Here is a 13,486-nt window from a genome sequence, read left to right as displayed (position 1 = left end):
AGAAGCAGGCGGCAGCGGAGGGGAAGGAAGTCCTTGGTTACGTCATCCAAACTCTGCCCCTGCTTCTTCCCACCATCAAACTGCATATATCCTGGACCCTGGCCTTCAGCCACGAATGGTTCTAGCAAACAGTTTGTTTATTAAGTAGACAGTAAACAACATGTCCTTGGTTCTCTATGTGGGACTCTGAATCATGGACCCATTGGTGCGAATTCTCCTCCTCCTGGAGGAGAGGAGGCGGGAAGAATGATGGGGAGGCCAGTCAACTGGGGCCTCCGGACGCCCACGCTGTGGCCATCACCCCCAGCATCTCGCTTTGGGGCTCAGGAGGAGGGAGGGAAAGGTGTCTAAAACTCCCCCGATAAAACCCTTTTCTGTTTTTATTTTCACTCCCAATACAATACTAACACCACATGCAAATCGTAACCCAAAGAGCTGCAAATCTCAGTGTTCCTACTAAAAGGGCCAAGAACAAAGGAGCCTGAACGCATCATTGCCCAGATGCCCTGGGTTGTGTTTACAGCCACCGCGCCCCCTCCGTGACCCCCTCCCCAACCTCCACAGCACCAGCACCCTCCAAACCACCCATTGGCTCCTCGGAAAGATGCTCTTTGGGGAAAGACCTGTGTTTAGTAATTTATGCCTCAGGGAAACTAAGCCATGGGACTGTGCCCAGAGTTGGCATCATTTCACCTTTATAAGATTATAAGAATATTTTAACTTGTTTTCTCTCATCCATAAACCACAGAGGAGGGACATATATTAATATCCTTGCTATTCCCCCCAAAATCACAACAATGTAGCCGCAGCCCAGTGACTGTAAGAGAACTGTAACAGGCTGCCTGCTGACTCATTTCCTGCGTTTACTCCTCTTTCATTCGTGTTGGCAGCGTGACCAAGTGCTGCCCGACCCACACATCTTTGCCCTCCCACGAGAGCTTTGCTCTTTTTTATTTTCCCTTCTATTTCTGCTTCTCCCAGTGCTGCTGTTCTTAACATTTTCCCTTTTCAGAAAAATCAGCCTTTAGTTTGGAGGGGGCTGAGTAATAAGTAAAACCACCTCACTCGCTCATGAAAGCCAGAGTTCCAATTAGCCACTCCTGGCCCCACACTCATTGCCTTCCCGACTTCTAACAGGAAGAGGGAGAGAGAAGGTGAAACAAGTATAGTTCATGTGAACACAGTATGTCAAAAAGGGAGGATTTGCTATTGAGCCAGAATTATTTTATCTCCAAAACCACCTTCTCACTAATCAAAATCCACACATAATTAAAATGTAGAAAAAAAGAAAAGAAAAAAAAAGCCAGCGCAACCTCAAACACCGCCCCTGTGAAGTCATTTTGCAATCCTGGGTAATCTGATCGGAGGAGAGTGTGTCTAAGGCAGACGCTCTGCTGGCCCGGGCTCCGAACCAACCGCGTGCCAGGAGGGAACTTGGGCACATCAGAGTGGGGCTTTTTGTTATTCTCAAATCGCCCTTAAAAAAAACTGTAAGAGCTTTATTGAGATAAAATCACATACCATCCCATTCACCCATTTAAAGTGCACAGTCCAGTGGTTTTAGTGCATTCAGAGCGGTGAACCACCATGGTTATCAATGGTAGGACATCCTCGCCACCCCGAACGGAAACTCTCTTGTAGGCCTTGCCCACCCTCCCATCGCTCAAGCAACCACTAATGTACCTTCTGTCTCCAAGGTTTGCCTATTCTTGATGGTTCACGTGAACAGTCACATATGTGGCCTTTTACTGTATCTGGCTTTTTCACTTTGCCAAGTGTTTTCAAGGCTCATCCAGCTGTAGATGTGTCGGTACTTTTAACAGTTGAGTAACATTCCATTGTGTGGCTATACCAGTTTTCATTCATCCGTTAGTTGATGGATACCTGGCTAGCTTCTACCTTTTGGCTATTATGAACAATGCTGCTATGAATGCCTCCGTATACATTTTGGTGTGGACATGTTGTGTTTTGTTTTTTAATTTCTCTCAGGCCTATAACTAAAACTGGAATTGCTGAGTCATATGATAGCTCTTATAATTTAACCTTTCTGAGGAACTGCCAAACTTTTTTCCAAAGCAGTTGCACCATTTTACCTTCCCACCAGCAATACAGGAGGGTTCTAATCTCTCCACTTCCATGCCAACACTAGTTACTCTCTGTCTTTCAGTTATAGCCCTCCTAGCGGGCATACTGCTTACTCAACTCCAAAACAACCCACTACAATTAGATGTTTTTCCTACATCCAGAAGGAATGTTTGGATTGGATCTACCCCTGGCAGGAAACAGAGGTCTTTCCCAAGCTCTCATAACACTTCACCTTTCAGGGGTAAAACACAGAGACTTCTTGCAAGTAAATCCCAATACTTTCAAAACAGGATACAGAACAGATTTCCTCAGCAAATCCCTGGCAATGACGAAGGGCTGGGGGACCACTACTGCGGTTACCCAGGTCTCTCTCAGGTGTAGGGGTGTGTGTGTGTGTGTGTGTGTGTGTGTGTGTGTGTGTGTGTCTGCTGCCGATTCAAATCCTTCAGACAACCCCAAAGATTTTCTACCCTTTGCAACAAATACCTGCAGGCATTCTGGGTGATCTGCGGCGAAATGCTTCCAGTCGTCCAGGGTGTAATGCTTGTGAACCGCTGTAAACATGGAGTGCTAGGGAACGAAACAGCACCGTTACGATGAGAAGTCAAGTGAGCCTCCTTCCTCTGTAAGGTGGAGGTCAGCCAACAATACAAAAGCATTGGAGGTTTCTGCCAGTCACGTTTAATTAGCTTTGAATATGCTCCTAGGAGCCAAAAACAGATAAAGGTGAAACCAGTGACATCACAAAGGGGTTTTCCATTCTAATCTGACGAGAAAACACCACATTCAGTATGTAGGAGGCTCTGCCAGGAGGCAGGGGAGGGAAGGTGGAGAGTTCTGAGCCCTGTTTCGCCGACTACCTGCACTAGGCCAAGAGCAGGTCCCCTGCCCATACGAAGGGCCTCCTCAAGGCCAATTGTGCTTAGCCAATCCGAGAGAACCTCAACTTATACCTGAAAGCTTTTCCTTTTGGTCACAATCTAAGTATTTCTTGCTAAAAGCCAAACCCATCAGGCAGTGGGTATCCCTAAGGAAGGAAATTATATAAATTATAACAGGAAGTCTATGACTACCAACCTGCCATTTATTGAGTACCTACCTTGTGCAAGCAGTGTGCATACATTATTTCATTCACTTCTCAGAACAACTTTGTACACCAATATTAGCTTTGTGGGCAGAAAAGAGCATAGGAAGTTTAAATGTAAGACATTTCACCATTGCTTGGTCAGTAAGGGGCAAAGGCAGAATCAGACTCAAATCTGACGGCAGAGCTCAGGCTCCTTCCCCCTACACCAAGGCCTCTGTCATCACTTCTCTGGTCCTTTTCTCCACCCGCAGCTTCTAAAATTCCATGACTTCATTCACTCGCACTAACTCAATGGATCCCAGAAATAGAAACTGCATAGTACCCATGCATGGGGAGCTATTTCAGTGTATTCTGCCTTGTTAATGGGGAGTCTTTCCCGGGAAAATGGGAAAAGCATAACAAAGTGTATGTTTTTCATGGACTAATAATCTGATATGTGAATTAATCAGGGCTATTTATTGCTCCCTGATTCCACTCACTTTTACACCAATACATAATTCATTAGTAGTGACGGCTGATCACAGAGCAGAGCAAGGAACAGATGGGTTTGGCTTTTAGCAAGAAATTCCTTCAGCAATTAATTTATTAGCCTCTGGCCCAAAGCTCAGTGGGGACTGAGGGCTGACAGATAATACAACTGACAGATCTATGGAGTCAGACAGACCACCTCCTACGCCATGCTTTGAGCTCATAATTTGTTTAAAGATCTTCCTGCTCATCACTGGCTAATAATGACTCCCAGCACCTCCTGAGGTTAGACTTGCTGCCCACAGCCAGAAGCTCTTTCAACTAATGGATTTATTTTTTTTCACTTGGCAGGATTATCAGGGGAAATTGATGTGCACCCCCTGTGCCCATGGCAAGTGGATATCTGCATCTCAGATGAATAGAGTGCCTTGCACCTGGGACAGGGCTGCGTGAGACACAGTCCTGCCCACAGAAAGCTTCTCCTTTATTTTCCCCAAGGCCGGGATACTAGCTACTCCATTCACAGGAAATTGGACTGGCAGTTGGTTAAGGGGGACTGTGCCCTTGTACTGTGATCTGTCTGTGTAAATTGAGAGGCAAATCCCTTATTCTGGAGTCGGTTTGGGTTTGAAACTTAAATTTGTCTCTACTTGGCTGAATGCCCTGGGCCAAATTATCTTTCCTCTCCCTCTCTGCCTCAGTTTCCTCATCTGTAGAAGGAACCTACCTGGTGAAGCTGTGGCATTACATCATCATATCCAGGGTTTGGCATGTAAAGTGCTCAGTGAGAGCTTTCTGCATGATGTAACAACGCTACAGCACAGACTGCACACGAAGCAGTTATATGTTCATTTAAGGGCACTCTCTCTTCTATATTATGGCACTCAGCTAACTTTACAATGTGACACAATGTCCACCTTCTTCCTGTAGCTCTAATTTCCAAACTATCATGGGCATCTTCAAGGAAGCAATGGATGTGGCTCTAGGCCAGTGGTCGGCAGCCCATTAGTCAACAGAGCCAAATACCAACAGTACAACAATTGAAATTTCTTTTGAGAGCCTAATTTTTTAAACTTAAACTTCTTCTAATGCCACTTCTTCAAAATAGACTTGCCCAGGCCATGGTATTTTTATGGGAGAGCCACACTCAAGGGGCCAGAGAGCCGCATGTGGCTCACGAGCCGGAGTTTGCCGACCACGGCTCTAGGCCATCTCACGGACTGCAAAGTACAGACTCCATTTTTTCTAAATGAAAAGCAGGGAAAAACGGAAGTGCCTTCCACAACAATCAGACTTGGAACTAAAGAGTTCAGTCCCAGCCAAGGATCCAAGTGTCTCCCTTTTCTTCTCTTCCCCGTGTCCACACAAAACCAGGATGGGTTCCTGACAAGATCCAGTGTGAATGGCGGAGGGAAAAAGCCCACCACCCTACCTGTGACATCACTGCTGCCATCTCAAATGTCCCCACGGTGTCCATGTTGGCCACAATGATGGGAATCCCTGAGTAGGTCTGCTTGGAGTTTCGAAATGTGAAGGTCCGCTCCAGATCCACCTGTTGGCAGAAAGGAAAAAGAACTGCTTTGCTCTTTGCATGATTTGCAGGATTTTCTAGAATCGGAAGCAAGTGGAAAGAACACAAAGGAAGTGTATGCCCTTTAATCCCTGGATTCACTTAGTGCTGGGTCAGGTGTCCCAAAGACAGGAGAGTCCCTGAGAAGACTGAGTAGTGGCTGTTACCCAGGTACAAAAGCTGAACCCAGCTCCTCAGCATCCTCGAGTGCCAGCACTGTCACTCATCATTTGCCATCCATCCAGCCTCTGGATCCGAAATCCTATCCTTCAGGAGCCTCTCCCATAGCACTGCCTCCTCTGTCCCCAGCCTGGCTCATCCGAGCCCCACACTCCCATACACATTCCCCACTTCCCAACACTGGAGAACTAGTCCCCCCTCAGAGAAAATCCATCCCACTCTGCCCTGCCAAGCATGGCCCTCCCTGTCCTTCTCCCCTTCCCCTCCAAATTCACCCTCCAGCCAGCTGCAAACCATTAATCCCTCCACCTTCCAGCCTCTTTGGCTGCTTTGTAATCAGGAGCATCTTTCAAAGAGCTGGGGAGGGGGCACTGCAACCACCTGTGCACATAAACACGTGTTCCTCTGACTCAAAAACAGCTGGAGGGAGGGCCCTCCAACTCCAGCGTTGCATTGAGGACATTGAGGACTAAGTCCACTCTCAGGAGAGCTGGGCCAGGATGGCAGGTTCAGCAAAAGCAGAGTGCTAGGTGCTCATCCAGAGCCAGCAGAGAGAAATTACTTCTGGGGCAGACTGCAGGCCGGTGAGCGCACAGCTCCATTCCTCACCCTTCTCCTGCCATGGACCATCACAGGGAGGCCCCTGCAGGCTCCTCCCCCAGGTTGGTTTCTGGCTGTGGTCAGCCAATGGGGATCCCTGGGGAGGAAACTGGGGGAGAGTGAGCCTGGGTGTAGTCAGGGTCGCTCTCCCAGGACCCCTCTGCCCAGGCCTGCAGGATCTTGGTTCCAGCTTTCAGAGCCATCTCAGTCCCGGGGCCTAGAAAGATCGCCTTCCCCCGATTTGGAAGTGGCTTCTCTCTGCTGCCAACCTCTGGAGTGTCTCAATATCGCATTTGGCATCTCAACAATGTCAGGAGGTCTTGCATTAAATTCCCTGCTTTGAATATGAAGCAGTTTGTTTCCTTGGCTGGATCTGATGGACACAGAACCTACTGAGAGTAGGCACTTCCCCGGGGAGAACCAGAAAAAGAAACACAGGGATGTATCTCAAGCTTCTGAAATAAGCCGGACCTATCTCCCTGAATCCTGGCCTTCGTGAGTACACTGGCAAACAACCAATTCTGCCAGTGTTTATCTAGTTTCTTCTTTTATTCTTTTCAGTTGAGACAAGTTTCACTTTATCAATAGTAAAATGTCAAAAAAGAACAAAAAGCAAAACAAAACACAATGAGACATCTCAGGCCGCCTTGCCTTTTCATGTCTCTGCTTCTCCACACACACTCCCTGCCCACCGGCTTCCTGGGTGAACGATGATGTAAGGAGGTCTGCACAGACCTTAAACAGCAACAATGAGGGGGAATGAGATGCTGTCACTGCCTGGGCATAGGGGGGAGGTGTCCCCTCCTCCAGTTCTTCATTATGAGTCTTGGTTCTACTTCAGTGAAGCAAGCCACAGTTAGGTTCTGAAAGATAACTGAAGAGGTCGTATTTGTTGCCACCTTCTGTGTTGGTTAATGGCCCTCACATTTTGACCTCTATGGCTTAAAAAAAATCAGAATTTCTTGGTGTCAAATTACTCTTCCCAAGATGCCTGGGGAGAGATGCTATCCTGCCCCCAGCCGAGCACACAATGGGTTTTGGGGGGCACTCCAAAACCGATGGGCGGGACACACAAACAGAGCTCTTCATGGGAAAGGTCAGCCTTGGCAACGGACTCTCCCCCCATTTATAGTCTTCTCCATACGGTAGATTCTATGCAATCCTTAATTCTAAAAGTGATAAATGAGAAGATCTCCCCATTCTTATCTACACACACACGCACACACACACACACACACACACACACACACACACACACACCAGACCAGTTGTTCACTGAGAGATGTCTAATTCCAGTCTCCCAGGAACAAAACTGGGAATTTAATCTGCCACGGCTGGTCAGTGCACCAAATATAGCACCTCCAAACTGTCACTCGGCTGAACTGATGTGACAGGGAACATAAAGTAATAAACCGCCCTTCCCCCACCCGCAGCCCTTCAAACCTACCTTCATGCAAGTCAGCCTGCATGAGAGGGCCCGAAAGGACAAACTGTGGCCCTCCTACAGCAGTTCTAAATGCCTCATTGCAAGTCAAACTAGCAAGCTGTTTTATGGATCTTGCTCTATCCTTCTACCTTCACAAACACAGTTTCGTTGCTGACCAGGAGAGCACCAGGACCTGGTATCACGGGGAGCCAGCCGGGCCTGTAAGCCACTTCCCCTTCCTTCCTCCCAAGTCCTGTGTGCATACACATGGACACCCAGTCCACACATTACGTTCCACGCACACACATCTCCATTCCCACAAGCACCTGCCATTTGGCCACTCTCTGAGGTTAGAGGCAACATTACCAGCAGCATGAATGGCCTCTGAGAAAACACGCTTGGCAAATAGACCTTTGCGAGCTTTGGGATCAGCACCAAGTCATGAAGGCAGGGGAATCCACAATCCTGAGTACCGGGAGAGGGCCCAAAAGGAAGAGCACAGCCCACGGGCCCTGTCCAGTGAGGAGGGGTCAGGAGACCCTTCTGCCTAGACCTGTGGATGGCCCTAATTAAAGCAATTCTCTTATTAACTGCCTTGTTCCCGTGATGCCAGAATTTACGATGACTATTAAAAAGTCACAAGGGCAAACTCTACACAGAGTAGGAATAGTCCTATCTGAACCCATTTTCGTTCATGGTCAGTTACATATTGCTTTCTCTCAAGTTTGAAGAGCGTATGATGTTAAAGTTGTAAATACTTCATCACAAGAGAAATTAGTCAAGCACTCTGAAAGTGTTTTCACTCTTAATGTGGTGTACAGGAAGATATCAGAATACGTTTAATCAATTTATCAGTCATTGTATCAGTGTTGTTTTTGTTGTTTTTCTATCATGTCTTTGTTGTTATATCATGTCATGTTGTGATTATTATTTATTAATAAGCTTATATATTATTTTCAAATACATCTTACTAATTTTCTTTCATCTTTGACACTTCTATTATAGAAAAAGGGCAAATAGCAATATTAAAATATTTCCTCTAATTAACTCCCCTTTAATGTGCACGAATTTTGTGCACCGGGCCACTAGTCTATCAATAAAGACAGAGTCTTGCCCTGGCCAGTGTGACTCAGTGATTAGAGCATCAGCCTTACATACCGAAGGGTTGGTTTCATTCCCTGTCAAGGGCACATACTTGAGTTGCAAGTTCCATTTCTGCCCAGGCTACAGTCGGGGTGCATGCAGGAGGCAACCCATGGATGTGTCTTTCTCACATCAGTGTTCCTCTCCCCACACCTCTCTCTCTCCTTCTAAAAAATAATAAACAAACCAATGGGGGAAAAATATCCTTTGGTGAAGATTAACAACAACAACAAAAAGACAAGGTCTTGCCTCAGTCAACAAACATGTCAATTCTTCTGGAAAGATGACTCAACTGCCCCCACACAGACCTGTGGCACTTATATTCTTGTGTGCTAGGAGCTTGATTGAAACTATGGATGATCCAGCCCACTGTGTCTTGTGGGTGAAGGCAATGAATGGATGACCAGTTGAGAGATGGCTGCCCATCTGGTGCAACCACTGAGAGGCCTCCTGGGTCATCTCCACCTGGACCCTTTGCCTCTGGAAGGTGACTTCCATTTTATACGACACTTGTGGAAATGCCCCACCATGAGTGCTCAAACTTCCGGGCTGGGAGAACACTCTGTCCTTCTCTCCACTTCCTGCTCACAATGATCAGCACCAGGTCTGGCTCTTAGCAACACTGTTGCAGTGATCAATCTTGTCAACCATCAAAACTCTTTCTTCTGGGCAAGACTGCTCTCAGGGTTATGTTTTCTGTCCTGGCTCCACTCAAATCTGCTTTCTGATTCAGCTCAAAGTCTGGCCATTTACCAGTCATTTACTTTCAAATTTGCATTCTGGTATGACTCCTGCCAGGGAGCAGACATTTGGCTTCTATCTGATTGTGCAATGAAAATATTTTAATCCGCCTCTAAAACATTTCAGGCATCCTCCAGCAAACTGAGAAAACACTGAGAGGGGATCAGAAGCCTAGCTTGACCTCGGCCTCACTACATCCCTCAACACCACTGAAGCAGGCAGTCTGATTATGAGGGGTAGCCAGCCGGGCAGCTGCCTCAGGCAACAGGGAGATAAACTATTACAGGAACCAATTGGAAAGGCAATGCCAGTTAACTCAGGTTTCCTGGCACAGAGCTGGCAAATTCCCACAAAACTGGAAATATGAAAACCTTTCCCTAGGACACAGAGTTCTCATTGCAATGCTTACATGTAGCTTATAGAGTATCATCAGAGGCGGGTCATTAATACTTTCATTCAGCCCAAATTATCAAGCCAAATGATATATGATATCATACTCTTCCCTGGGAAAGAGTAATTCATTCTATTACATAAATTCTAAATGTTTTACCTTCTCAAGATATTTCCTGGTTCAGAAAATACATATAATATAACCTTGTTTTAAAAATACAATTTTTCTTAAAAGTTCCTCTCTACTTAGTGAGCTCTGAACAAATATTTAAAGAATATTGAGACCACCAAATTATTAGCCTTCCTAGAATCCCTATGTTTCATCTTAGTCTGGTCTTAGGCACTGACACAGCTTATACCTGGGGAAGCCCAGGCTGGCCATGCAAACTGTTTATTCTTCTTTAAAGTCTGCATCTTGAATGAACACGAAGAACAGGCACAGTCACCCAACTAGCTAGCATGACAAGGGTTAACGTTCCTCTCCTGCCTATTCCATTCTGTGCTGTCCCAACCTCTCTGGCCGCAGACCACCAACCCTCCTGCTTGAGACTGAGAAGGTGACTTGGTTCTGGTCACTGGCTAAGGCAGGAGGCCTCCCTAATCTAAACAAGCCCTTGGCTGGCAGCACCAGGCACTGCAGTTGAGCTTGGGCACCGGTGGGCAGCCAGCCGGTTTATTTATGGTCTTTAGACTGGGGTGTAAAGAACAGCGTGCTGGCTCAGCCTCCTCCTGTTTACTCCTGTGGCTGCAGCCTCCAGACCCCATCCAGCTCCCTCACCTCCCTCTCCAGCCCTCAGCAGGCCAGGCAAAGCCATGGTCACCAGCACACACCACTCCAGGGAACCCTGCCTTTCTGTGCAGCTAGTTTAACCTTCAGAGTTTGACCTTCCTCTTCACCAGTAGGGGCATCCCAGCCCCCACACAGAGGCTATTTCCAGTCCAGTCCTCCACCTGTTCTTCAAGCTTGGATCCAGTTTGCCCCCCAACTCCATGCCTGAACCCCAGTGCTTTCAGCCTCTCAGCCTCGCTAGGACTGGGCAGCCGTCCAGTCAGGAGGGTGTCACTCGGCACGGGTCCCACCCTCCCAGCAAGGCCACTGAAACGCCGAGAGTAAACCCTGAAGTTTCCCTGAATTGCAAATATTTTAAAGAAATTCTGCTGCTGGATCTGACACTAAACCAATAGCAGTTTTCTGCACTAAGAAGCAGCGTCAAAATCACAAGTATCTTCCGTTGTTTTTTCCTTTTATGATCTGGCTCCCCTGTGTCCCTTTTCCCCTAAATGCACCCGTCCTGCCTCCCCATTCTGGCTCCTCATTGGCCCCCTGGATCTTTGCTCCCCTGCGGTCTGGTCCCAATGCGGACTTGCCCAGGCTCCCCCAGTCTAAGATAAGCTTTACAATGTTAGGGCCCCCCTGACCCCCTGGAGACACCTCTTCCCGGCAGGGCACCAGAGGGCTCTCCCCTGTCTCCTGTCGCACCCCAGCCACCCTCAGACACAGCAAGGCAGGCAAGATACCGTTACCACATTGCTCCCCTTCCACCACCTGCCCCGCCGCCAAGAACCGGCCCAGCCACCCCCAGGGAGCGTCCCACCTCAGCTCGGCTCTTGAGGCTGCTGCGCTTGGGCCGCAGGAGGACATCCTTGAAGTCCAGCTTGAGGTCCGCATCGATGCGGGGCATGGTGCGGTCCGCTAGCCCGCAGCCCGCAGCTCCTTCCTGCGGCGCCGGCGCGGGGCGGGCAGGCCGGGCGCGGGGCGGGGCGGCGGGCGGGGGCGGGGAGGGCACGGGAGGCGGGCGCGGGGCGTACCGGCCGCCGTGGCGTGTGGCAGGAGCAGGTGCGGCAGCCAGTGCTCAGTGCTCGGTGCTCTCTGGAGACCCTGCGCGCTGTACGCTTAGGACCGGGACGCCGCGCCCGCCCCTCTCCTGGGGCCCCGGTGGGAAGGGGAAGGGGTGGGAAGGGGCCGGCCGGCGGGTTAGGGACCCATCAGTGGCCGCAAAGTCCGTCTGACATTTTTAGCAGCCCCCTCCCTCCCTGCCTCCCTCCCTCCGTTTATAGCGGCAGGTTACGGAGCCTGAATTGTTGGCGGGGAAGGGGGGAGGGGGGAGGAGGCGGGCTGGACACAACCCTTCTCATTCTGAGGTTCCTATGGCGTGTGACAGCCTTTCCCAGGGGAAAAGGCCACTCTTTGAAAGGTTCTGCGTTACCTTTCTCTAATTTTAAGCCCACTGTGTCCACCAAGTGCTGAGTCAGACTTTTTCACATGCCCCCCCCCCCCCCAAAAAAAGAAAGAAAAGAAAAGAAAAGAGAAAAAGAAACCCTTCGAAAGCCCCATAGAATTAAGGAAAAGAGTGTGGCCAGGTAAATCTATTCAGCAGCAATGGTATTGACACAATTTTCTGACCTCTGGTTTTCAGAGTGGGTTGTTTTTTTTGTGTGTGGGAGTGGTGATTGGGCAGGGGTGGTTAATCCTCACCCAAAGATATATTTTCCAGAGGGGGATAGAATTGACCGCATCCAGGCACATGCCTTGGAGGGAGAGGGTGAATCAGACTTGCAATCCAAGTAGTACCCATGACCCTTGGTGTGGACTCATGCTCTAACCACTGAACCACACCAGCCAGTGCATGGTGGGTTTTAATAAAGATAGTGAAGCCCATAATCATCATAGATCCTGGGATTTAATGGACCTGAGCCCCCTCTCTAGAGTTATCAGTGATGTCAGTTTATTTTTAATTCACTTGTTGACCTTGGAAGTCTTAGGGGGCTTAGGAATGTGCTTAATAGTGCTTGGCCTGCACTTGCTCATTCACTCTCCCAATGAGCCAATGAAGAAGGAGCCACTTCGCAGATAAAGAAGATGGGGATCATATATGTGAAATATCTTCCCTGTGGTTGCAGTAAAAAATATAGATATCTCAGTCCTTAACATACAATACAAACTGAGCTAATGCTGCTTTTGCCTTGAGACCCTTCTCTACCTGGCTGCAAAATCTGACCCCACCTATTTCTAGATGGATGACCTTGAGGGAGTCACTTAATTTCTCAGTTTCCTCATAGGTTAAAAAGAGAAGAGGAGGAAAAGAGTGCTATCCTCTTCCAGGCTTATGTGATAAATTAATTAATTAATTAATTAATTAATTATGTGTGCATGATGCATATGCATGTTAATAACCACTATAAAATAGTCCATATCCTAATGGACACACACAATGTATATTCCATAGTTACTCAATAAGTAGTAGCTAGCTATTGGAGGTCACTTGTTACATTATATGAATAATCCTATCTAATAAAAGAGTAATATGCAAATCGACTGTCACACACAAGATGGCTGCCCCCATATGGACACAATATGGCTGCCACAAGATGGCCAGCAGGGGAGGGCAGTTGTGAGCGGTCAGGCCAGGAAGGGAGGGCAGTTAGGGGTGACCAGGCCAGCAGGGGAGGGCAGTTGGGGAAAACAAGGCCTACAGGGGAGGGAAGTTGGGGGAGACCAGGCCAGCAGGGAAGGTCAGTTAGGGATGACCAAGCCTACAGGGAAGGGCAGTTGGGGCAAATCAGACCTGCAGGGAAGGGCAGATAGGGGAGACCAGGCTGGCCGGGGAGCAGTTAGGTGTCAATCAGGCTGGCAGGGAAGTGGTTAGGGGAAATCAGGCAGGCAAGCAGGAGAGTGGTTGGAAGCCATAGTCCTGGATTGTGAGAGAGATGCCCCAGATTCGAGAGAGTGCAGGCCTGGCTGAGGGACAAAACCACACTCTTGTGCACGAATTTCATGCACTGGGCCTCCAGTACT

General features: G+C 48.4%; 1 protein-coding gene across 6 annotated transcripts in view; it reads right to left on the bottom strand.

Annotated features, from left to right (window-relative positions):
* GMPR (guanosine monophosphate reductase) overlaps positions 1-11,470 on the bottom strand; it is a 39,744-nt gene extending 28,274 nt beyond the window's left edge. For 2 of the 6 annotated variants that reach the window (XR_004989653.2, XM_036448073.2), the window contains exons 1-3: positions 11,286-11,470; positions 5,073-5,192; positions 2,572-2,655 (exon numbers count right to left, since the gene is read on the bottom strand). Coding sequence is in view for 5 of the 6 variants with exons in the window: in XM_036448073.2 (XP_036303966.1) it covers positions 2,572-2,655; positions 5,073-5,192; positions 11,286-11,372 (291 nt within the window). In the remaining variant the exon portion in view is untranslated. Of the gene's footprint in view, positions 1-2,571; positions 2,656-5,072; positions 5,193-5,377; positions 5,397-6,465; positions 6,485-6,725; positions 6,827-11,285 lie in introns of those variants that run through there. The other 4 variants (XM_036448072.2, XM_036448074.2, XM_045584289.1 and 1 more) reach the window with 4 other exon arrangements.
* Positions 11,471-13,486: the final 2,016 nt, after the last annotated feature.

Source organism: Pipistrellus kuhlii, unplaced genomic scaffold, assembly GCF_014108245.1.
Source record: "Pipistrellus kuhlii isolate mPipKuh1 unplaced genomic scaffold, mPipKuh1.p scaffold_m20_p_2, whole genome shotgun sequence".
NCBI lineage: Eukaryota > Metazoa > Chordata > Mammalia > Chiroptera > Vespertilionidae > Pipistrellus > Pipistrellus kuhlii.
Note: the sequence above shows the minus strand (reverse complement) of the source record. Positions and strands in the feature narration are given on the sequence as shown.